Source organism: Phalaenopsis equestris, unplaced genomic scaffold (genome assembly GCF_001263595.1).
Source record: "Phalaenopsis equestris unplaced genomic scaffold, ASM126359v1 Scaffold000428, whole genome shotgun sequence".
NCBI classification, from domain to species: Eukaryota; Viridiplantae; Streptophyta; class Magnoliopsida; order Asparagales; family Orchidaceae; genus Phalaenopsis; species Phalaenopsis equestris.
Window position 1 is genome coordinate 696304 of NW_018164869.1, and position 26908 is coordinate 723211.

The 26908-nt window shown below is 33.0% G+C and overlaps 2 protein-coding genes across 3 annotated transcripts in view; both read left to right on the top strand.

The window, feature by feature from the left end:
* The first annotated feature begins 6105 nt into the window (after positions 1-6105).
* Positions 6106-19510, top strand: LOC110027469 (probable plastid-lipid-associated protein 4, chloroplastic). Its single transcript, XM_020728912.1, has 6 exons — positions 6106-6636; positions 14348-14461; positions 14728-14826; positions 15030-15104; positions 18895-18953; positions 19288-19510. The coding sequence occupies exons 1-6, from the start codon at positions 6307-6309 to the stop codon at positions 19358-19360; spliced, it is 750 nt and encodes a 249-aa protein (XP_020584571.1). The 5' UTR covers positions 6106-6306; the 3' UTR covers positions 19361-19510.
* Positions 19511-22912: 3402 nt separating this feature from the next.
* The window catches only part of LOC110027470 (partner of Y14 and mago), a 32533-nt gene continuing 28537 nt past the window's right edge, over positions 22913-26908 (top strand). The window contains exons 1-2 of one of the 2 annotated variants that reach the window (XM_020728913.1): positions 22913-23203; positions 23299-23412. In XM_020728913.1, coding sequence (XP_020584572.1) covers positions 23033-23203; positions 23299-23412 — 285 coding nt within the window. In that variant the 5' untranslated portion in view covers positions 22913-23032. The remainder of the gene's footprint in view (positions 23204-23298; positions 23413-26908) is intronic. The other variant, XM_020728914.1, reaches the window with a different exon arrangement.

A 26908-nucleotide genomic window follows, 5' to 3' on the forward strand; every position in this document is an offset into this window, starting at 1 on the left:
CATCCATATGAACCATAAAACAATTACCGGTGAACAGAAAAACTTGGTAAAGGAGGGTTCCAAACCCTTCCAAATCTCCATAGCAGTTTTAAAGTTCAAATTTGCAGGCCAGTGTATCCCAAAAAAGCACCCAATATGATGCCAGACTTCTTTAGCAAAATGACACTAAAAAAGCAGATGATTCAGTGATTTAGAACCTTTTTTACAAATATAACAATAAGATGCAAGATTCAGCCCTTTCAACTTGAGTATATCATCAAGAGGTAGCAACTTATGAAAGTATCTCCAAAAGAAAAAGGATATTGGTGGAGTAATGAGCTTATGCCAGATAAAAACATGCCACTTCCATGGAGTAAAGGAGTGAATATTTGAGTAAAGTCATTTTGTGACAGATGAATTAGTGTGGTTTTTCCATAAAGGAAGAGCTTTATCTTGCGGTTTAACAGGAATTTTAGCTATGGCAGGAGCAATTTCACAAACTAAGGAATTCAACATATCAAGATTTTATCAAGATTACATTCACCATTAATCCAACAATCAGAGACCAGAATGTTAACATCATTATCATGAGGATGCAAATTAGAGAAAGTAGAGAGATCCCAATCATCTTTCCAAAAGGATATACTGCCATCACCAATATCCCAAAACATAAAATGAGAAGCTACATCACGAGCAGCAATGATGCCTTTCCAGAGTCTGGAATCACCCACTCTCCAATTAACAGTAGAAGGATGTGAATTTTTACAATATTTATGATTCATAAATTTGGCCCATCTCTCCCGGGAGAAATTTAAACCAAAGTTTACACATATTAATATCAATAGTATGTTTCAAAGTTTTAAAACCACAAAGTTTTAAATTTTAAAACCAAGCCCACCAACGTGCAGAGGTTTACAAGCATAGTTCCAAGTAGTCCAGCTCTTGGTGATTCTAGTGCCTTGCCAAAGGAATTATTAAAAATATTCTCAAGCGTCTTTTGAATGCTCTTTTTGGTTTTGAGAACCTGCATCATGTAAAGTGAGAGAGTACAAAGAACACTTTTCAATAAGGCGAGCCTTCCCCAATTAGAAAGGAAAACATTTTTCCAGTCATTAATTTTGAGTTTAATCTTATCAATCACCTCATCCATCTGTGTTTGTTTGATTCTACCTCTGAGAATGTTAACCCCAAGGTACTTAATAGGGAGCTTAGAGATTTTACAGCCGGTAAAATTAGGGGCCCAAGCAACAGTGTTAGATGGAGCACCTATGCCAAAGTACATAGAACACTTAGCCAAATTAAATAACATCCCAAAGGTGTTTTGAAGGTCTTTTAACAAATTCATAGTAGCTTTGATGGTGCGTTTACTAGCATTTAAAAATAGAATGACATCATTAGCATAAGCAAGGTGGCTCACAACAGTTTTAGACTTATGAGAGAATTGAAGATAAGGTCTCTCTTGATGCAACTTGTTAATAAGCCTGGAAAGATAATCAAAAGAAATTATAAAAATAGTATGAGAAAGAGGGTGTCCCTACTTGATGCCCCTTCAAGCAGAGAATAAACCACGGGCTTCACCATTGACCATCACACTATAGCTGTTATTAGACAACCTTCTCTATATAAGTGAATAGAAGTCCTATTTAAAACCTCTAGCTTGCAATATATTTAGAATAAAGTCCCAACTAATAGTGTCAAAAGCTTTCTTGATATCCAACTTGAGAACCATGTTGCCCCTCTGCACTTTTTATCCAACTCCTCAATTAATTCTTGTGCTAAGAGAATATTGTCAGTAATTTCCCTGCCCTTAATAAAGGCATACTGCTGTTCAACAATGATATGATTGAGATGGGGCTGAAGTTTGCTAACAATAATCTTACTCAGGGCTTTAGATATCACCGTAGTGAGAGATAGCGGACGAAAATTATCCCAAGTGACTTTATCATTACCTTTAGGAATAAGAACAATAAGTGCCGAGGTGAAATATTTACCAGGATTATTTCCAAGGAAAAAGATTTGAATAGCAAGAGTAACCTCCTTCTTAATAATTTCCCAAGCATGTATGTAGAATGCAGAAGAAAACTCATCAGGACCCGGGGCTTTATCAGGACAGATATATTTGAAAGTATTCAAGATTTCCTGCTCATCAGGAGGATAAACTAAACTAAGATTATTAGTATAGTCATAATCCTTCTCAAAATAGGTAGGATCAACATGCATAGTATGTGAAGAGTTATAAAATAATACAATATAAAAGCTAACAACACTGTCTCCAATCTCTTCCATAGTGATAATGCTCCCATCAATGCTCCCATCAGCTTTTTAATTTTTAAAATGCTATTGATGTTTCTTTTATGCTTAAGAATTGCATGGAAATAATTAGTGTTTCGATCCCCTGCAACAAAAGCAGAATCGTTAGCTTTCTATTTAAGTAAATTTTCCTCTAAAACAATAACGTCCATACGATCTAAATGTGCTTGGGCAACATTATCCATCAAGTGTGGAGAAATTTCAAGTTGGGCTTCCAATGAATCAACAATATTTTGCGCATCCATCACTTTTTTATGAACATTACCAAAGATATGGTAATTCCATTTCTTGAGGTGAGCTGCCACTTTTTTATGCAATTGCCACAGGACAAACCAAGGACTCCCAACACCATCATATTTCCAAGCTTGTGCAACCAAATCAAGAAAAGTAGCATGTGAAGTCCAAACATTAAGAAATTTGAATCTAGAGATGGCCGACTTAACATTAAAAACCAAAGTGAGCAATATAAAATTGTGGTCAGATGTAACATGATTCAAATGTTGCACTTTCACAATAGGAAAGTACCTTATAATAGCCGAATTAGCCAAGAAACGATCTAATCTCTGATATAGAAAACCCCTCCTCCATGTGAAAAGAGAACCAGTGCAGCTCAAATAAAAAAGACCTGCGTTAGACACAGAGTTTGAAAATCTATTTCTTTCCTCTCCATCGGCTTCATAATCATATTGAAATCTCCTCCAATAAACCAATTTTCGTATATAATATTTCCCATGGATGCATGCATGCATGATATGCGTGAATAGTATATATATATATATATATATATATATATATATAATATTTTAAGAACCATGCATGCATGAATAATAAATATGATAAGATAAGACTGATGCATGCTTGAATTGTAATAATAGGATATAATAGTTTTTTAATATTATATTATAATATTTATTATTATTTTTATTATCATTTACATATTTATTGTCCAGACGTGACATCATGATGAAATGAACGTCCCTCTTCGGTAAAAAACAACATTCTGGACACAATCACGCAGTCTGTTTCATTATCTGAAGTCGTTCGGGCGACCTTCTGATGATCGGGTCAAAAAGTGCGTCAAATTTAATTTTTGTCAAAATTTTGGTTCACGATCGTTCGTTTTGGAAATTGATCATAGTGAGGAAATTTGACTTCAATTGGGGGCAAATTGGGGTGATTTGCAGAGTTTATGCACTTCGGGGTAAAATTAGGATTTTGGTCAAAATAGGTTAATTTGGTCAGGTTAGATCGAATGGATGGTCAAGAATTAGTTTTAGGGGTGTTTAAAATAATTTTGGAGGATTTGAGATTTTTTGAGCCATGAGTGACATTTTTGTAATTTTGTTCAATTTTGGTCAAAGTAGTCAAAAAGTTGATTGAAAGACTCTAGGTGGTTTAGGAAGAAATTTGGAGTCAAACGACAGTGTCTGGGGTTATTTTCGATTAATGTGGAAGGTTTTATGATCCCCAAAATATTTTTTAAGTATTCGTTATTTTGGTGTCGAGGTGCCAAAAAGTTGTCCGGAAGTATGAAAATATTACAGCCAAAATCTCAGGAAGACATAAGAAATGATTTGGTGTGATTTTTAGGACTTATTGGTGACTCTAGGAAATTTTGGAAAATTAGGTATTTTGGGGGTCCAGGGGTATTTTGGTAATTTTTGAGAAAATTGGGTATTTTGCAATTGTTGGGTTTCAAATGGTTTAAATGATAACATCAAATGGTTTGAAGTGGGTTTTGTGATTCAATGACAGTATGAGAATATTACAGCCAAAATCTTAGGGGAAACTGTGTTTAAAAAATTTTGGTCAGCCCCATGGGTGTAATGATTGCAATATTGTGATATGAAAATACAATGTTTATGATGATCATGGTGATTATGAATGATGATGCAATATATTGAAATCCAAAAAGGTATAGAGCAGTGTAAAACTTTTCTATGATCCATAGGTCCTATAAGAATTCTCATCAGGGTTCCCTTATGTAATCTCTAATCTTTGTATTAAAGATTATTGATCACATATAAAACCAACATAGAGAACATATATTTGGTTGAAATGTCTAGGAAAAAGGTGGGTACCGTTTCTAAGATGCTAAGATAATCATTAGGAAAATCCTAAGGTTAGATCCTAGTCACTAAAAGAAATACCCAAAATCCTCACTCAAAAGTGAGGTCAACAGTCTCCAAAGAAAGAGATAGAATCAAAGTACTTTCCACAACATGTACTGAAAATTCTCTCACCTTAAAGGGCTTTAAAATCTCCGTCTCTTCATCTTTCCCTTTCCAATCTTGGAAGTTTTTCAGAACATCTTTCCCTCTTTTGCTTCCGTTGAAGAATCTCTTTTAACGATCCTCCAGAATGTCCATTTCTTACCTCGAGATCTTTCCCATCATAATAAAGGCCAAAGTAATATTTAAATCTCTATGAAAGCTAAGTAATGCAAAGACGTGAGCTCTAACTTACAACTCCAATAAGATTCATGTGACTATTATATATCATAAATGAATTTAACGCAAAATACTTTTTTTGTAATCATCAAAATTAATTATATCGTTAGTAACATTCTAATTTTACTCTTATAACAGAGTAACCCATGTCAATGAGCAATAGAAGTAACCACATGGCAATTTTTTCCTATGATGTGAAAATTATTCTCTAGCAAAGGAAAAGATCGAAACCATCGTGTCCTTTATAACAGGGAATTCTCGAACTCTTTTACCCTACATCTCATCATCTCCTTGGAGCACAATCCTTCCAATGACTATAGCAACTCACATTCTTCATTCTCCATTCACTAGCATATGTCCTCACCTCAGTGAGGAAAATCTCTCTTACACACCATGCAGGTCATCACATATGAATAAATAACTTATGCCACCTAGAAAGCTATGACCACTAAACAAGAAACAATTCATACCTGCTCTAGAGTACTCACGACTACTCTCCGTATATGAAGCAGTAAGGCTCCTGGAGGAAGGAAAGTCCAAGCAAAGGAACTAGTTCTTGCAACTATTCTCAGGGGCTAAGCTAATAAAGTTTGATGGTATTGCAAAATCCTAGTTTGATTGAATATGATTTCCTTTCTTGTGAAGTACTAACCCATCATGGCACTTGTTGAGACTTTGTCACTCCTTTAGCAGCTCAAAGTGATCAATTTTCTTTCATTCTCTCATTCTTCTTGCAGTTTTCTGCTGAAGAGTAAGGGAATCGAGAGATGTACATCCAAAAATATATCTTCAAAATAATAGGAAAGCCTATACATTATTTGGGTTTTATGGGCCTTATAGATCAAGTCCATTCATCATGCATTTGGAATGTTGACCTTGATCAAATCGGTCGTACACACTTGTAATACCCATGGAGATGACAATTACCGGACTTTCCTCTCAAAAAGTCTTCGCGATCTCCCCTTTCGAGTGTGCCAATGCTTATGTGAGTCCTCCAACTAAACTTACCAATACTTAGTATTCAAATGAGCTTCTTCGATCAAGTTTGCTCATGCTCCTCAAGCTCTTCTACTGAGCTTGTCCGAACCTAGTGAGCCCTCCTTCTAAGCTTAGCTGCATCTATCAAGCTACGATATCAAGTTCGTTAAACTGTCCCTCAAAAAAAAAAAAAGACTCTGTTCCATCCTCGTCCATGCCTATTTATTGACCGCTTGATGTCCGCGCTTAGGATCCTATCAACAATGAGCCTTAACCAACTCCATACAACACAACCTACAATATAACACTTGTTTATTCTTTATAGTCATATGTAAGCAACTTTATTCTATGAGATGTAAATAGGAAAGGGGGAGAGTGTCTACGCTTTTCTTCATCACCGATAACACCACCTCAACTTCCTTCTACTTATAGAGAATGCATGACCTTACAACTTCAAATGATTAAACACCATATAAGAAATGGCTAAATCACGACGACAATCAAGTTCCACGTAGGCTAGCCCTATCCAGCTTTTCTGCTTTCGACTTTCTCCGCATCTTTTCCACTTTCGACTTTCTCCGCAGTGACCATGGCGGCCGCTTGCCAACTTCCGGTGACTACCTTTTCGTCTAACTACAAATCGCACATATACTTTCACCGACTCGCCTTTCCTCATTCTTCTTCCTGTCGCTTCTCCTCTCCATGGAGCCTCCCTGACATCGGTAATCCCATGAAGAGGGAATACGCACCAGAGCTCGCCGAACGGGGAGCATTGAAGTGGAGAACTAGGGTTTCCTTCCTACCTTCATTTCCCAAGAATAAGAGTCGGGAGGATGTCAAGCAGGAGCTCTTGAAGGCTATCGCTGAGCTCGATCGCGGCGCCGATGCCACTTCCGAGGATCAGGAGCGCGTCGAACAGGTTCAAAGACCAGAAATTTGCTTTGTTTAGTTTGTGGGAACATTAAGCTTTCTGCATATTCTAATGGAAATGAGAGGAAAAAAAAAAAAAAAAACATTTTCTTAGGGACTGCTGAGTAACGGCTATAAGGCAGGGCTTGGCTTAAATCCAGCTTAAATCCAGCCAAATGACAGAAATATCAAATCACGAGCCAAAGTTTTAATATGCCTTTGGTAATTATATTGAGAAGGAACAAGAATTGCAATCTCATCAAACATTATCCTAGCAGAGTAGATTACCTTATGCAATCTCATCTTAAAAAAATTCGGTATTCGTAGCTTGTGTTCTAGAGTGGAAAGTTAAGAAGAGATGCCATGCTTTCCTTTGTTTCTCCATTCCTTGAATTTGCATGAGGTATTTGTTATTAATGGTGATTTACACAAGTGTAAACATAATGTTATGTTCGTCGCTTCCTTTTCTTTTCTTCATTGTTGGGTCCATCCATTAGCATGTTAATCTCGATGCCATCATGTTTTCACCGTAAATATTGATATATCATGTATGATTAATGCTTACATTCCATTCAGTGTAATTGTTGTTTAACTTTTTGAGTATTTAGGTGCAACATGGTAGAAGTCTCCAATGCCATTATTGCAACTCGCAAACCCAAAGAAAATCCATAATCGTGAGCATGAATACGAAGCCAAAGTTGAAGTTGAAGACATAAGCCAATCATCATCCATTGTCACCAAGCTTTGATAACATATTAAAAAAAGCTCAGCAAAAATAATTGTCTAATATCAACTTGCAATCCCATAGAAAATCCATAAGCTTGAGCATGAGAGACCTGTTGGATCAACGAAGCTAAAACTGAAGTTGACGGCATGTGCATATCATTATCCAGTCACCAAGTTTTGATAACATGTTAAAGTAAGCTCAACAAAACTAATTGCCCCAGATCAAAACTAACCTAACGAATCATCATGATTAAAAGTAAACAATAAAAGGGGCATAATATTGGCCACACAATAAGGTGATTACGAAGAAGCTATTTCATGTAATGTGTCAAACATCAATGAATTTCTCTGTGACAGCTGATGATTCCTCCACACAAGTAAACAAAAAATGATAAAAGAATACTTGCTTAAGGATAGAGAATTAGCAGCTAGAATAACTTAACATGAAATAACTAGAGAACAAGAACTGAATAATAAACAGAAAAAAGGTGGATATGCATGGAATTTAATGAAAAGTTGCAGAATTAAAATTGATGAAATACTTTAGTTAAGCTACAAATTAAACAAATAAAGCAAGTAAAATAAATCTATTACCACATAAATAAAGAAGTGAAAATAATTATTTTAGGAAGAAAATGCATTAAATATTGATAATGGAAAGTTCCGTAGGTTCCGTTACAATCAATAATGTAGAGTAGTATGTTGTTGTATTTGTGAAATTAGAAGTTTTATTGCAGAAGTTAGGCCTCCATAAGTAGTGCATTTTAGCCCAAGTGGTTGTATGTCTAACATGGAAGTTGACAGCGTGGCAACCATGGATAAGCTTTAATCTAATGGATTTGGAGGATAACCAGGTTTAAATTGTAAATTTTAACGCTAAATGACTGTTTATGATCCTTTTGGGTTTGCTTAGTTATATCTATAAAACTAACACTATTATTGACTATATTTGGAACTAGCTAATTAGGTAAGATAACAATCCACTTTTATGTTTCCTGTGATAGTTTCGGCAGCGTAGGTGGTAATACTAGAAACATTAGCCTATTACAAATTCTCATTATTGTTCCTTTTACCTTTATTTCATATAATTGATTTTATAATCAGGGAGAATGCGTGGATCCAATGGTTGTATGCACAATTGAGATCCATCACTTGATATATGCAAACACCCTGCTTCAACATCAAAATTTGACTAGCGTAATTGTCTTAAATCTCATTTGAATTTATAAAATGATTCAACAAATGAATTATTACTCGTGCCTGGTTTGTTTGATTTTTATTTTTAATTCTGTTTTCATGTAATTATGATCCCAAAACTATATGGATTATGAATTAGACTCGGTCACAAAGCATTTAATGAGCGGTGCTATGTTGTCTAACTCCTCAAATTTCTAACGCGTGCACTCTCTTACATTAGTTCAATGGTCTTGGAATCACTCAAATTACAACTAATGCTATTGTGAATGGAGCCAAATTGTTTTGGGCAATCCAACTCCAGGTTAAATATGGATAAAGTACCTACCAAACAAACAACTTAATTTTATGATGCAAACCATGCCAATTAGATTAAAAGGTTTAAGAAATAGAAAAAATAATAATAAATTCAAGCATTCTATTTATAGGAACCATAGCTTAACATTTGCATTTCTAAGTGGTGAAATGTAATTTTCCGTCATATTCCGACTCTTATAAAATCTTAAACAACTAAATTGCTCATTGCAGGAGGAAGTTTGTTTTTAAGTCTTGCAAATGCATTAAATGTGGTTTTTATCATCTATTTAATTGACGTACTTTGAAGATTGTTGCACTTGCCAAAATGCAACATGCCAGTATGAATACCCCTTATGTAATCTTAGCATATTTTCTTGAGAACTAGTCATTTTAATTTAGCTGTTTTGATGTGAATCTAATCATAAATACTTTATTGCTTAAATGGGGTTAATTAGGATGAGTATAAGCTTAATGCATTGTAATTCTATAAATATTTCCAATTGGGAAGTATTTATCTAATTCTTTTTTATTTTATGTTTGCACAACGAATAATGAATAAATGGGTTAATTAGGCACAATGAATAATGAGTAAGTTTCCCTTTCCTCCTATCTAATTCTTTTTTATTTTATTTTGAAATTGATAGAGCATCTTGAAATGCCCTAAATAGGATCTAAAATACTTCATTGGTGCATTTGTTGATACTTCTCCCTTCAGGGTTTTGACACCTATTTATTGAAGCTCGACTTCTCAAAAAAATCTCTTCATCATCTTGGTTAGAAATACGTCTGATACCATTCTTGTCTCTGCAAATCTTCTTGCCGCATGAGCAAGTCACACCATTTCATTGTATTAACTACTACTGCAATTTTGTCTGCAAGCTTTCATTCCTATTTTGATATTCCTTCTGTCCTAATTCACTAAGGACTTGTTCGTTGCCAAGTTTGTTGCCCTCACTGACTCCTAGTTCCCTAATGCTGAATATCGATCACCTCTTTCATCATTATCTTCAAGAATTTTAGCAAGAAATTGACATTGCTCTGCCCTGTTCTGTCCGACGAGAATCCTTCAATTACATGGTGTAGTTTACCATTTTTCCATCACTGCTTCTTGGTTTGAGATCTCAATTAGATTTTTGGGAACGAATCACAACATAGTTATGAAAATTCAAGCTGGATAATTTTTTTAGTAGAGATTGAAAAATTTTTAATTGATCATGGTTGTATAAGTCTCAATAGATTGAATGATAAATTAACATCTAAAAATGAGCTGTTAAAGAGTGTTATCAGTTGATTGGTGAACCTTGCAAGACTTCTTGGATTGCATGTTCAACAAGAATAATTAGCAACACCCACAATTACTTCATACACTATTTCATATTTTGAAGAAAATTTTGGTTGCACAAACTTTAATGCTGTTTAGAAAAAAGGCTAAAGATGACATAATTGAGGAGATTAACTTGCATGATAGTGAAGCTCAATCTCTCTTTTTTTAAGAAAGTTTCACGCAATTGTGAAATTTAAAACGATTGAAGATGAAGGGGGAAACTTAGAATATAATTTTTTTGATGAAATTTATGAGCAAGCATCAACCATTGGCTCATTTGAGCGTGAATTGAGTTTCTCAAGTGTCCATGGTTAAAATTCTTTTAGATGATCTCTTTTATGCTTATATGCACAAGAAGAATCCCTTTGAGAAGTTGTGACTATGGATGGCCTCCATCTCTGTTGGATTGAGTTCGTTGTTGTGAGTGGGAAGTAATAATGTGAGCCTAATTTAATTAGTTTAGTGGTTAAATGAGATTAATTAGAATGAGTAATTAGCTTAATATACTGTAATTTTATAAACACCCCAATTGCAGAGTTTGAGGCTAAGTTCCTTCTAATTTGTTTTGTTGAATAAGCTGCAATATCAATGTTTTATTTTTTAAATATTTATTATTTGTAATTGTCATCAATATCATTTTCTTTATCAGCTTGTTACAAATATTTGAGCGGGCTTGTGAGCCCTTTAATGCTATTTGTTGAAAAAACTTTTGGTGTTAATTTTAGTCTCTCAAATCCTTCCTAATAATAGCTGAAATCCACAAAAGCTGTGGGGCACTCTCTCATTGGAAGCTATTTTATATTTATGCTATTTATTGACCATGCACAATTCTTATTTGACCTCCATTTTACACGCCAAAATTATTTCTAACCATTTTCATTTATCTATATATATATATATATATATATATTGCAATTGTCAAGTCCCAAATCTCGGATGTAAAAAGTGGAAGGTTATGTTAGGTAATCGATAGTCAGCATAAATTTTGTCAAAAAATCATGGCATGAATCATTTTGATCATTGTGTAAATGCTAGGACGTCCTTGGGAAGCGACGAGTTGTATTAGCTTGAATACAGTGCAAGGGCCGATACATTGGCACTAGGGTGTAGTGTTAAATTAGCAAAGATTTTCACATTACGGACGGATGCATGTAAAGAAGTTAGTTCATGAAACTAATAATAGGATAAGATTTTGAAATATAGGTACTCTCACAGGTAATTTAATGAAACTAGTTGATATTATGATTCATAGAAAGATAAATATCTTATGTATTAAAGAAATTAAATGAGTTAGAGAAAAGATCAAGGAGATTGATAACTTAGGCTTTAAATTTTGGTATTCAGGTAAGAGTCGCACTAGAAATGGTGTAGGTGTAATTATAGATAAGTGTTTCAAAGATAATGTTATAAAAATTAGTAGAATTGGAGATAGAAATATAGCCCTTAAGATTATTGTTGATACTAAGATTTTTAATATTATAAGTGTTTATGCTCCTCAAGTAGGTTTATATATAGGTTTTAAAGAAAAATTCTTAAATGATTTAGAAAATTTAATACAAATGACATCTCTTGAAGAAAGAATTTTTATTGTAGGAGATTTAAATGGACATGTCAGTAGAGTGGTAGAAAATTTTAGAAATATTCATGGTGGCTATGGTTTTGGAGTGATTATGAAGAAGTTAGAGTCATATTAGATTTTGCTTTAGCGTATGATGTTGTTATTGTCAATACTTTATTCAAGAAAAGAAATGAGCATATTATTACTTCTAAGAATAGATCTAATAAAACACAAATTGATTCTTTTCTTATGAGAAAAAAAGATCGCGGAGAATGTAAATATTATAAAGTCATTCCAAGTGAAGATTTTACGTAGTCAACATCGATTATTGGTTCTAGATTTTAAGATGAAGAGCTGTAAAATAAAAAATACTTTGATTCATTGTCGAAGAATTAGATGAGACACCAAAATGACAAATAAATTTTTTTTTATGAGTAAATTTCAAAATTTCAAGATTTGTGATGTTCATGAAATAACTAATTTTATGTGGGATCAAGTAACAGACATTATTAAACAAGTGACAAAAGTTGTCTTTGGAGAATCAAAAGAAAAAGTTTCTTTAAATAAAATAGTTGATGGGGGATAATAATATGCACAAAAAGATAAAAATATAAGAAGTTGTGTTATAAAAATTGGTTTGAATGTAAAAGTTTAGAGAACTGAGAAAAATATAAAATGACTCGTACGAAGCCTAAGAGAATAATCTGTGACGCTAAACTTCTGCTTTTAGTGATCTTTATAATATATTAGATACTAAAGATGATGATGAAAAATATATGTATAAAGTAGCCAAACAAAGAGAAAAGAAAAGTAAAAGATTTAACTTAAGTAAAGTGTATTAAAGATGAAAATCAAAAAGTGTATTTCCTAGAAAGAGATAAAAAGATATTAAGATATTCAACATAGATGTGTCAGCTATTTTGATAAAATTTTTAATGAAGTTTCTGAAAGTATGATTGGCCTTAGTGATCTCAATATCATTAATAATAATAAAATGTTTCATTTTTTACCGTTGTATTAGTAAAAAAAAAGTTGAGGAAGCTTTAAAGTAAATTAATTGTGGAAATTCTATATGACCTGATGATATCTCAATTGAACTGTGGAAATATATAAGAGCTTTGGGAGTTTCTTGGCTTACTAAACTCTTTAATATTATTTTAAAAACTAAAAAGATGCTTGAGGAGTGGAAGAAGAGTATTTTGGTCCTCATCTTTTAAGAATAAAGGGGATGCACAAAAGAGTGTGCAAATTATTGAGGAATTAAGTTGATGTGTCATACTTTAAAAAAAATGGGGGAGGATAATTGAATATAGGTTAAGACGTATTACAAAGATTTCTCATAATCAATTTGGATTTATGCTGGGCATGTCTACTATGGAAGCTATACATTTATGACAGAGGTTTGATGGAGAAGGTTCAGAGAGAATAAGGAGGATCTACATATGATTTGTATTGATTTAGAAAAAACTTACGATAAGATTCCAAGAGATATCCTTTGGAGAGTTTTAGAGAAGAAAGATGTAGATATGAATTATATTCAAGTCATCAAAGATATATATACTAGAGCTATCACTTGTGTTCGAACAAAAGGAGGATTGACCAAATATTTTCTTATTTCAGTTGGATTACATCAAGGATCGAGTTTAAGCCCATTTCTTTTTGCTTTAGTTCTGAATGCTTTTACTGGACATTTACAGGAGTATGTACCTTGGTGTATGTTTTCGCTGATGATGTACTTTTTGTGGATAATACTAGAGAAAAAGCTCAGGAAAAACTAGAATTATGGATTTTTACATTGGAGTCTAAAGACCTTTGTATGAGTAGAACTAAAACTGAATACATGGAATGTAATTTTAGTAGTAGTAGCTCTAGTGACAAATTTGTAACTATGGGTGATCAAATTATTAAAAGATGTGAACGCTTTAGATATCTCAGGTCTATTGTTCAAAGTGATGATGATATAGATGGGGATGTTATTAGTAGAATTCAAGTTGGTTGGTTAAAGTGGAGGAGTGCTTTGGGCCTATTGTGTGATAGAAAAGTACCGCTTAGACTGAAATGAAAATTTTATAAGGTGGTGGTGGGACCTGCAATGCTCTATTCCGTTGAATGTTGGCCTTTAAAAGGGAAGCATAAAATTAACTTAAGTGTTGTCGAGATGAGGATGTTTAGGTGGATGAGTGCTTTTAAACTTAGAGACAAAATGCGAAATGAATATATACGTGATAGGGTTGGTGTAGCTCCAATGGCGGAAAAAATTAGAAAGAGCTGTCTTAGATGGTTTGGTCACATTAAACATCGATCATCTGATGATCCGGTTAGGAGAATAGATATTTTATATTCGACTTATATTAAGAAAGACAGAGGAGGACCTAGAAAGACTTGGGTATATTGTATAAAAAATAATCTTAGTTTGTTAGAATTAAATGAAATAATGACACTCAATAGGACGCAATGGAGAAGCAATGGAGAAAAAGGACATGTAGTCGACCCCACTTAGTGGGATAAAGGTTTGTTGTTGTTGTATTAAAACATTCAGTTTTGTAATTATACCTTGCTTCATAGCATTATGTTTCTGCTATAATTTTTTTTATTCTTTTATCTAATCATCCCAATGGATAGATAGCCCGTCAGCTCGAGGAAGTTAATCCAATTGGGGCACCACTTAAATCAGATTTGCTCAATGGAAAATGGGAACTTTTATACACAACATCGAGATCCATTCTTCAATCCCAGGTTTAGTTCTCTGAAATTTCACATGATTCTGATTTGTTTTGAAAAACAGTGTTGTATTTCTTTAACAATAAATTAATTTCTTAGTTTTCCTTTATTTTATTTTTTTCTTTCTTCAGAGTTCAACAATAATACAACAAACATCCGTAATTTTTTCTTTACTTGTTGAGCAAAGAACCATCTCTTGTACAAATTAACACTATCACGACATCAACTCTTAGGTAAATAAATACCTTAGATCATGACAGTTTTTTTTTTGCATCATGCAGAGACCCAAAATTTTACGTCCATTTGGTAAGATCTATCAAGCCATCAATGCTGATACATTAAGGGCTCAAAATATTGAAACTTGGCCTTACTTCAATCAGGTAACTTTGTTTATATATTTTCATTAGCTTCGCTCTGGTATTTACTAGCAAAGACATGTCTCTTGTGATTTTTATGGACTTTCACTACCGCATATGTATCCATTTCTAGGTTTTTTATCCAAATGCGTTTCAGTTCTTTTCCTGATTTTGGGGGCACTTTAAACTATATAATAATTTTCTTAATACGAAGTTTGCCATTGCAGGTCACTGCTAACTTAGTACCTCTCAATGCAAGAAAGGTTGCTGTTAAATTTGACAGATTTAAAATTGGTGGATTGGTAGGTGACATTTGTTTGTTAATGTTCCGCATTTGATCTTATTTTGGTTTGTTTTTCTTTGTCTGATCAGGCCCTATATCTCTTTTTTCAAGCACCGGAAGCTCTGCGACTTTTTCTCTCTGCTTTAGGTGCATCTTGCATCATTCACTGTTGAGTACGAATTTGTATCCAGGGTCTAAATATAAATAATTTGGCTAATTAAACACTCTCATCAACCTAGGTTTGGCTTATGTCTACTTTATTCCATCATGGGGCAAAAATTATACCCTTAATCCTTAGATAACTTGCTGTCAATTTCTATCTGGAAGAAACTAATTAGCGAAATTGTGAGAAGATCCCTGTCTTTCTTTGTGCTGATGTATTTTTATTCCTTCTTTTCGGATCATAGAATGGTTTCTCGATATTTTAATGATAGCTTGAGTTTTTTATTTCCTCATTTGACTTATATTTATACAAACCAAAAGAGGATTATGTGATTGGAAGTATATACAACCAAGAGCAAAAATTTAGCTATACAATTAATTGCAATAAATTCATAGTGAGATGGCATTACAGAGCACATGAATGATGAGATAATATTCATGAGAACACAAATTGATGAGGTGGCATGAAGGGAGTCATCTGGCTATAGTTTTTGTCTAATGCATGAGTACATGGATCGATGAGGTGGCATGCAAAAGCCGATATAGCCGTTTTTCTTGGAGATTAATTTGATTTAGTTGTATATGTTGATATCTTTCCAGTTGATGTTGGTTGGTCAAGAAGTATCCATTTGCTTGTAATAAACTAATGTCTTTACTTGGTAAATTTCTTTGTAAAATCTATAATTTTAAGGTTTGGGGACATATGATGAAGACAAATATTATGAGTATCGAATGCTTTTTGAATTGAGTGTCAATTAACTTCATATGCTTAATTCTTTCGAGATATGTTAGATTGGTAGCAATTGGGAGAACACTTGGGACTTTATTAAGGACAATTGAGTTTGAATAGAATCTCATATAACCAGATAATTTGTTGAAATAAAGAGAAAATATCCGGTCCAGTTTTAGTCCAGTAGTTTAGATTTCCTATCAATTGTTCATATGCAGTAGGCAGGATCAGAGAGAATAATTTTTCTTCACTAAGATACTTCGTGTTTACTTCTAATAGATTATTTGCAGGGGAAGTATTTTGAAGACCTATCTATGTAATTAAATCATGTATATATCTATGCTGGTTTAGAAATGTACCAAAGGATTTGGTGTGTACTTTCGAACTTGAGAAGTGAGGACCCTAAGGTTATTCATATCAAGTGCATCTTAGTAGTGTTGTTGAAGATGATTAATTATCATCAAATCTGTCCCATAATTGATGATATCAACATAAAATAGAAGAATAGCAATTCCATCATATGTTTTATAGAGAAAATGATGAATCACATTTGATTTATGTAAAAGAGATTGTTAGTAAGGTTGACCAACAAATCATGCACGGGATCCTGTTTCAAATTATAGGGAGTGCTTTTGTTTATATATTTTTGTAGAAGAAATAAATACTCCATGGAAAACTTCTATGCTGATTTCTTTTTTGAGATCATCATAAAGAAATGTATTTTTATATTGAACTAGTGAAGTGATCATACTTCTGAAATAGCAATTAAGATAATCATTTACGTTGTGGTCATTTCGCTATAATTGAAAATATTATCATTTCATAATCAATTTCATATTATTGCTTGTTATCAAGGACACTAAATCACACTTCATATTGATCTAGGGTGCCAACAAATTGAAGTTTGATTGATTAAACCTATTTATATTCTTTGGCTTTGATTGTTATAGGGCACTAAACAATCTCCATTTATGATTTTCCTGAACAAGTTAAAGTTTGACAGCCATTGCTTCTTTACAACATATATGCTTACTAGCTTTTACATAACTTGAAAGAATAGAAATAGAGGCCATTTTATTGTGGAATCCATACCAATTTAGGGGATGAAAAATTTTTTAAGAGCGTATGGAAGCTGTGATTGAGATGTTTTAGTGGCTTTAGATGGTGGATCATTTGCACAGTTTATGGTGGTTGATGAGACTTGGATGGAGAATTTGCCTTAGAAGCTGGTCTGGTTGGAAGCTTTCTTTCACATACAAAGTCTTGTTTTGAATTTTGCAACATGGAATTCCGATCATTAAAATGAGGAAGAACATAAATTTCTAGCAGAGGCTCAACGTTAGTAGGGAAAAAGAATTGATGTTCAGAGAATATAAGATGACAATAAATTTGAAATGATTTGCATCCTATATCACATCATACATTGCCTTTGCAAGAAGTGTCATAAATGTATATTTAGTGGATTGAGCTGAAAGTTTATGATGATCATATACAAAATGTGCATCGTGAAATGTGTATAAATCAATATAGGTTACATTTTTATGGAAGTGATAATAATAAGGAGAGTCAAGTTTCAAGGGACAAGAGGGTTATCTATTAGTAGAAAATTTCGACAAAATTGAGGATTCTAGCTTTAGGTTTGAATAACATCTATATGGGACAATTTCTTTTGTTAAGCAGTACCATTTTGTTAAGCTGTATAAAGGCATGATCTCAAGAAATAATTTTCTTCTTTTTAATGGGTGACATTCAAGGGATATATATTCATCTCTAGAGTCAGATTTCATTATTTTAATATGAAATGACAATTGAGTCTCAACATAAGTAATTAAGTTTTAAAAGATAAGAAGTTTTAGATTTTTTATGAAGAAATTAATTCTAAGTGCAATTGTTATAATCATTGATGAAATTTACAAATTATTTTTAATTTGCATGCAATATAACAAGAGTAATATCTTATACATCATTATGGATCAAGTCAAAATAATTTTTGGCATGACTATCATGCGATGGAAAAGAATGATTTCTTGCTATTTTCAAATTTGAATGTTGAGTAATCAATAGGAGTAAATTGATCATTCTTTTCTAATAAACTGGAGTTTATTAAGTGATTTAAATAGAAGAGTGTGGAATTGTTGATCTATTTTGCATCGGAGACCATTATTTTGATTTATCTCTGTATAGAATAATGGAACACTCTTTGAAGTGGATGGATACAGGGAAAACTATTATTGAACTTTATGCTTCTGCTTGTGTAGTTCCTACATCATCTGATTCTGCATACTGCTACCATAACATTGAACATTATGATTAATATCAATCAACATTTCTTTCGAGGTGGACTTAAGAAGCCTGTTTAGCAATAATTTATGGAGATTAATTTTCAATTAATCATATACGTAGGTTTGCATTTCAAACTTCTGATTAAATATTTTTTAACAAATTTTTGTATGAACTTGGTTGTACAACTAATTCTATCGATTAATGAGAAAAACAGTTAATCAATTTTTTTCTCTTTAACGGTGCTGCATATATATCAGTAAAAGATAAAAGCTTAGAGGTGAAACAGTATAGTTTTCATTAAATCTTTGAATTATTTGATGTTGGCTCAAACTAAATGCTGTATTGCGCCATTACGATAGAGTTCTAAGGGCATGCCAACATTATAGGATGTAGCAATGGGTTGATACATGCAATCATTCTCGATTTATTGCGGTGAGATTTACTTAGTTCACTACAAAGAAAACCTCACAATTTCTCTCTGCTGGCACTTTGCCTTAATAACTCATTTTTCTCCACAAATAAACTCAAGAAGCCTTTCATCCTTTGATAAGCTATCTTTCAATTTTTCTTTTTCATCAATTTAGTTATGGCAAGCATCCCATGTGGTTATTGATATTGTAACTTGCGTTAACAGATACCTGTAACGGCGCCCGGAAGAGAGTTGGAAATTACATACCTAGATGAAGAGATAAGGTAAGCAAGCTTTTGTACTATTTTCTTCAGCCTAATTCTAGATGGTTAGAGCCTAATAGTCTCATACTTAGTTGAGTACAAATAATGCCATTTTCCACAGCCCTTTGGTTGAATTAAGCATGTTATGAAGCTCTTACTACGCATATTTGATAAACTGAGTTCTATTAGTAGGAAATATTTGGTCTAACCATTCATATAAAGCTGTACTTGAAAAAATAAAATATCTGTTTCAATGTGGCATGCTTCTTTGATTTATATATTTCTCTAATAAATGTGGTGCATGCAAGTGGTGTCGGTTAAAAACTGATGGTTTAAAAACATTTTCTGATTGTAGGATTTCTAGGGGTGACAAGGGAAATTTGTTCATTTTGAAGATGGTGGATCGAGCTTATCGAATCCCTAGTTGATGATATTTCATGGAAAATTTTGGATTTTTCTATATTTATTTATTAGCTCCTAAACATGTAAATTAAATTAACAACTTAATGTATGTGTGATACAATTGAATATATCAGAATTCAGCAAGTAAAATTTAGTCATATTACTTTAAAAAGTTAGTAGTTGTGATGTTTTTGATGCGATGTAAAAGATTTGAGTGTTATGCTTGCAAATAATAATGTTCAGTTGTTAGATATGTAAATGCATAAGAATTGTTTGGGTTGCATGTAAACTTCCCTTGTAGGTATTTTGTAAGTATGCAGTACTTAGGTGTTAGATATGGAATTTTCTTTATCCTATTGTGGTCCGTCATATATTGTAGCAACACTAATTATTCACATTTGTATTATCTGTGTGTGTGTGTGTGTTTATTTATTTATTTATTTTTTTTTTTTGAGAAGGGTAAGCTCAAAGGGCGATGTGTGTGATTCGAACTCACAATCTCATGGTGTTGGTTGTACCCTCAACCACCATGTCTCTAGTAAGTACGCCTGTATTATATCTGTTGTTATTCAGGAACAAAAAACATTTGATGGTCTGTCAGAGTGTTTTTTTTCCTGTACTTTTGGATTAAATTTTCAGAAGATAGATTTGATTATAGATAGAAAACTATTTAGATACATTGCCCTCATTTTATGAGAGTTTTAGGATCTAATTTAAAGTTTTTCACGGTTGTAATATCTTATTATTATTTATCTCTTTTGATAACAACAAGGAGCTTTTGATTAGGACCCATTATTAAGGTGCTTGTTGTTTAGCCTATAGTATCAACCATGTAATTATAGATTAATAGAAATTATCACTATAAACTTATAGCTCGTAATGTGGGTGATGATAAAAAACTTAATTAAGGTCTCAGGATTTTGTCATTAGTTATTAAAGGAGCTTTTTTACTTAATCAAAGGAGGTTGTCGACCAAGCATTATCAAATAAAACTTATCTGTGGCCATGAGTTATTTCTTCCAATGAAAACTTGTAGGCGTGATGTGAATGTTTGGCTAAGTATATATTTTAAGTTGGCCTTAGACAATGGATAAATTTGTGCTTTATCAAATATATTATATGATTCATAGCTCAAGAACGTCATTGGAGAATATTTGAGCTTCCATCGAGCTTGCGATACAATGATTCCTTTGAGGTGCAAGCCGGCTAGTCAAATGGCTATAATCGTAATCATATTTTTTATGGCACCCTCAAGGGATAAAATCACTGGGACTAAAAATAGGAATTGCGCCCTTTCTTGTATTAGATAATTTGGAAATGATCAGAGTGATATGAGATTTATTCTTCATGCGAATTGTTAAGCAAATTGTTTACCCTTGATGAACTAATGTCGGATTGAGTTTGGACTAAAAATAGGAATTGCGCCCTTTCTTGTATTAGATAATTTGGAAATGATCAGAGTGATATGAGATTTATTCTTCATGCGAAATGTTAAGCAAATTGTTTACCCTTGATGAACTAATGTCGGATTGAGTTTGCTCTTCACTTTAGAGGGTTAATTTCTTGAACACCTAAATCATATATTTTTTTAAATTTTGAGAGCAATTTAAAAATAAAGATCTATCTAGTTAAGATTTTTTGTAAACATAATCACCATTAGGGTGATTTATTTGCATTGTTGGTGCTTATGATTTGGTTGAAATGTATTATTTGAATATTGTCAGAGCATCATCTTGTCAATTACAATTCTTGTAAGTTGGATCGAACTAGTTGAGTGGAGCTTACTCTATCAACTCTAGACCTTATAAGGATTAGGGTTGGAACGAATAAGTGGGACTTGTGACTTTGTGTTATAAGCTAAGGCGTCTAGCCTGAGATAATTTTTGTAGTTATCGATTCCATAGTTTTTGAATCTATCTATAATGGATTGATTTGGATATGATAAAAATTATATATTTATTTTATATTCACTAATTTTTAATGAATTTTCATAGTTGATTTTATGTCTAGTTTCTTTGTCAAATTTTCATGATTTTAATTCAGAAGAAATTTTGATATATTGAAATAAATCATGTTGTATTCAATTAAATTTTTGGATGTGTTTAATATCTTATTTATGAACAATCTTAAGCACATTATAGAGCACTCTAAATTTTATTTTAAAAAAATTATCCATTTTTATAGGTACCATACATCTAAAAATAAGATATGTTTTATTTGATTTGTCCTCAAAACATTAATAAGTCTTTGTAAAAGCAAATATTTTGGAATCATCTGATTAGGGTGTAAAAAATTAACCAGACACCCTAATTCAGCTCTAACCCAACTCAAAAAATTCGGTTCGAGTTAGCAATTCTAATATTTTTAATTTTTTTGGTCGGATTTAGGTTTACCTACAAACTCAAATATTCATTTGGTTCTAGGAGACCTTAAGAAAATTTCCATGAATTTTAAAATTTTCTTAATAATGTTTAGGATTTTAAATTAATAATTAATAATTAATTAAAAATATGTTAAATTTAATTACCTTAAATTTTTTGTGGGAGCTTTCTTTGGTCCAGTCTAAGTAGAGTGACTATTCTTATACATTTTTAATGATATTTTGGTAATTATTTTTAATTTTTTTCTGAAAAATTAATTAAATCTAATAAAGAAGCTAATTGACCTCTAAACTTAAAGTGGGTTATCCTTAATGTTACTTTTAATCCATGGGATCACCTCAATGTAGATTTCTAGTTTACCTAACTCAAAAAAAAAAGTTAACTCCTAAATTTAAGGAAAAATATAACATAAATCAAAATTGAGAACACCTTCACCAAATATGCTAATTAACATATTTAAGCCATCTTTTTTGACAATTATGAATGACTCATTATCCTTAACTAAGTGATCATTCTATTATCATTGTGGTGTTAGAAGTGGTGGGATTCATCTAATGTAAGCTCTATTAATACCAACACGCTTTAAAATTTTAAGCATAATTTGTACATAAAAATAAAAGGTGAAACTTAAAATCTATCTCTAAATTATCAATCAAAATCACACAATTTTGTAATATGTGAATATAATAAAAATTCACATTTCAAATTCTATCACCATTAAAATTGAGCAAGGATATCATTTTTTTTTTCCTTTTGGGTTTAGGACGTTCCTTTGACTAATCCTAATGATTTCATAAATTTGAGAAAATATTTCATCCGAATCTGTTTCCGAAGGAAAAAAACAATTCCATACTTCAGACGTATGCAGCATGAGTACATAATGAAGATTATATTTGCGTTATATCGCGTTAAATCTCTTGTAAATTTTATATAACTTTCTTGTAAACTGCAGTTAAATGGAAATAGAAAGAAAAAACTTATTTGTAAGTTCAGGGGACCAAAATTTTCTCTTTCCGAAGGTCACCTTCTTCTCTTACCCTTCTAGATCCAAATTCGGGCTCCCCAGCGACAGACAGCGATAGGGCGAGCGGAGTAGAGAGAGAGAGAGAGACTCAAATCTAGTTGACGCTGTCCAGAGATCTCGGAATCTCGAACTCTCGATCGTTCGTAGAGGATAGGGAAAGGGTTAGGGACTCAAATCTAGTTGACGCTGGTCCAGAGATCTCGGAATCTCGAACTCTCGATCGTTCGTAGAGGATAGGGAAAGGGTTAGGGAGAGCGGCGCTGACTTGCACTCACTTGTTTTTTTCTCTGGGAATGGGGGATGAACAGAGTACACGTCTCATGCGAATGCCCAAGGAGGGGGAGCGCATCCTCGCCCCGACCCGGCGGCCTGACGGTACCCTTCGTAAACCTATTCGTATACGAGCCGGCTACACACCCCAGGATGAAGTAGCGATCTACCAGTCTAAGGGCACCCTTGTAAACGTCCGCACTTTCCCCATCTCCCATTTCCTTATTCTTTCTTTCTATCTAAAAGTTTGTCCTTTTCTTTCTCTTCCTTCTTTTGTTGCATAATGTAGATGAGGAAAGCGGCTGAATCGCTGGTCCCTCCCGGCTACGATCCGGCGCTGGACGCAAAGCTGAAGACCAAGTCCGAGAAGAGGAACGAACGGAAGAAGGAGAAGAAACTCCGGGTGAGTTTTTTACCTATAGTTGGTGTGAATTAACGGCGAAAATTTAGATTTTGGTTTGACTAATGGTCTGATACTGGAATATTACAGTGATGGAAGTTTAATTTGGTCATATCTGAGTTGATCTGTTGTGTGAAATTGGGTCTTGGTATATAAAATGCTTTGTTCATGGGTGAGGACCAAAATGTGGCTAATTTGATTCTATTTAGACTTGAGAGTAAGATGAACAATGAGTTAAAATGAATTCATTACCTTTAATTTAAACATTATAAAAATAGAGTAGTCACAAGCACACATGTTGGTGCAAATATTTTGAATTAGTAACCATCAAAATTGACTTCAGGACCATTTAAAGTATTCGTTTTCAACAAACTTATAGGGAAAATGTGCATTATGACAAAACGAATTTGATTAGTTCAAGATTTTCCAATTTTGACATTATTTAGACACTAAATGCTCAAATAATATCGTATGAGGAAGGGAGATCAACACTAACCATTTGATGGGGTGCTTTGAATTTTTGTCAAAATGACAAGCATGCTAATTCACTGAAATCTATAAACAAACTCTAGTTCCACTTATTTTAAAAGCCTAAAATGGGACTTGAAGAAGGATTCCTATGGAGAGTATCTAGAGCTTTACTTATTAACACTGGACACTTTCTTTTGCTAATAAGACTTATGGCTATCATTTGTGTCAATATTGAAGCTTTTCATTGATACCAACATTGACTTTTGCTATCAACATGAAGGCCAATGAGCACTATTGCTACAAAGACTACTTCACCATTGTTAATAAGGTTGCCATCTGCCTCTCAATCATTGTTAATAACAACCTTCTTGTTCACTAGTCTCCCATTCTTTAAGAAGATAATTTGAACTGACCGCTAACAATCTTTTAATTAGAACTTTAGCACTCAAGGCTTCTTCTTTTTTCCACTATGTAATCCATTCTTCGTGATTAATGTCTACCTCATTATATTAATGCTTCTCTAGTTCAGAGGAAAGATGTTTTTATAATACATAACTCATCTCTCGTGATTTTTTTCTTCCAAGATATTTCATGATTTCTTATGAGTTGCTTGTAACTTATATGAGTTTACGGAGATTTCTTTTATTTGTATAACAATAAATTTTCACTCTACACTCGTGAATTTTCTAACAGGCAATTGCTTTGCATGCATTTCTTTTTTTTTTTATTAAATTTCACCCAAATATTTTAGATTAATTCTTTTTACAAGAATAATAAAGCTTCTTTTTTCTTTCAATCTAGATAAATATTGTAATTTAGAAGAGGGATGGTTGAAATGTCAATTTTTTTACTTCTAGTTTCCTATTTGATTTTAATGGGCTTAATGCATATGCAAGCATGGTGCAAATTATTATTCTTATAGAAATCAAACTTTTCCTGTCTTTATAATTTATGTTTTATTATTTTTTTGTAGCAATTCAATGATTACAATATTGCATAATTTGAAATTTTTCTAGGGGTTTGGATTATTGCATAAGGGCTTTTACTTCATGGGTTTAGTTCATCACTGTTTATGATTTAGAATGCCATAAATTACCTTAAGTACAGTGCTATTACATGCAAAATGCTATATTTCACTTCATAACAACCATCTTGACTATTCTAATGTTTCATATAACTTTCCCTTCGGTTTTTCTTACCGTGATCAATTGTTAATGTTTTTGCTTTTTTTGAAGACTAAAGTGTATCGGTGATTGAACGCTAGAGACTAGATGTTGGTGTCAAGGCTTGATAAAAAAATCATTGCTAATTGGATCCGATCAATCAATCCCTAATTACTACCAAGGCTTGATAAAAACATTATTGCTAATTGAATTCGATCAATCTATCCCTAATTACTACTATTGTATGAACATATTTTTAGGTCTTCCTCTATCCTAAATTGGGTTCTTCAAAAAATGCAATTGACCCCAACAAGAAACTCATAACTCCTATAATATCCTTCTTCTTGAGACTCCTCTCATAGTTGTCAATTTTTTTTGTTTTGTTCGCTGTGGTTTGTGAGTGTTGAGTTTGCATGATACTTGAAAAAATTCAAATATGACCCAAAGATCTAATGTTAATTTGTATAAGTAGCTTACACACAACAACAAACAATATTAGTTATACACGAAGAATCATTTCTTGGATAGAGGATAATTATAACCTTAAATTAACCTAGCTAAATTGAATTGATGCATTCTAACCAATCAAAAGAGTGTTTAGTGGAGAATGTCACTCTTGAGCTATTATAGCATTAGCCACTATAGATATGAATGCCAAAAATTGATTTGCTTTTAGGGAGATGCCATGTGGTCCATGAAGGGGAGAAGATATTGCCTTAGGCTTGAGATACCTCTTGGCTTGGCGAAAGAAGATAAAGACGAGTTAGTTGTTTGTTCTTGAGGGTGGAATTGGTTGGTGTTGGAGGAGCACTCATTTATGAAGGAGGTAAAGTGGAAGTAGAAATAAACATAGAAAGATAGTAATATACATGGTTTGATTTTGTAGCCTATGTTTACAGTGCACTGAGAGGGATGCATTCTCTATTAGATGGAAAATAATACGGATTACAGGGAAGAACTACATTGCTCTATTGAGCGAATCTTGATGGAAGAGGGATAAAAGGGATGAAAAGATAAACTTCTTTACATTAATTCAGTCTTAATAAATTTGAATCCTTTAAAATGTCCATTTTGATGAGTTTTGTAAGGTGAAATCCAACCTTTTGATTGATTGCCTAGTGAGTCATCATAAACTAGAGTGACATGGTATTCCTTTCATCCTTTTGCGATAGACAATTATGTGAAATGACATGTCACTTTTGAATTGGTGTTTGGTGGAATGTGCTCTAATTGAATCATTTATGGGTAGCATGGTGCAGTGGCCTAATGGAAACATCTTAAACTGGTCAACCTAGGGTTCACAAAGCTATCAGTGGGGCCAATTTGTTTGGGAGCTGACGAGTATTGAGTCAGTCTAATGAGTCATGGATGCAAGTTAACCTGGAGCAGTTCGATAAGGAGACATCAATTGGAAAGTTGATGATTGTTGTTGGAGATGTATGCCGAAGGGTGAGATATTCATTTTGGGATATTGTCGGTGGAGTGGGTTGGTTTGAATATTATAGTCAATAAAGAAGATGAAGGATGCTTTTTTAATAGGATGGTCAAGAGATGTTATGCTGACGTAATATAGGGACATTAAGGAACGATTGACATCAACTGAGTGACATGGTGAGGTTTCATAAAAATATTAGCTTGAGATGCTAGTTGGGGCTTGAGTGAGATGGGTCGAAGTTGTGGGACTTAGTTGGAATAAGGCCGATGTGCATCATGGTGGTAGTTAGTTGATTTTAGGTGAATGCACTAAGAGATGGGTTGCTGCGGATGAATATTATTGATTAGCGAATAAGTAGATCATCATGCCTTCAAATTTAGGCATCTACAAGGAAAGTGTTGATAGAGAAGCACTTCATGGAGGAGATTGT

Excerpts from the sequence above, each read along its gene's own strand:
- LOC110027469 (XM_020728912.1), top strand. The coding sequence starts at position 6,307 with ATGGCGGCCGCTTGCCAACTTCCGGTGACTACCTTTTCGTCTAACTAC. Across the intron at positions 6,637-14,347 it reads ATCAGGAGCGCGTCGAACAG|ATAGCCCGTCAGCTCGAGGA; the intron begins GTTCAAAGACCA and ends CCCAATGGATAG. Across the intron at positions 14,462-14,727 it reads GATCCATTCTTCAATCCCAG|AGACCCAAAATTTTACGTCC; the intron begins GTTTAGTTCTCT and ends TGCATCATGCAG.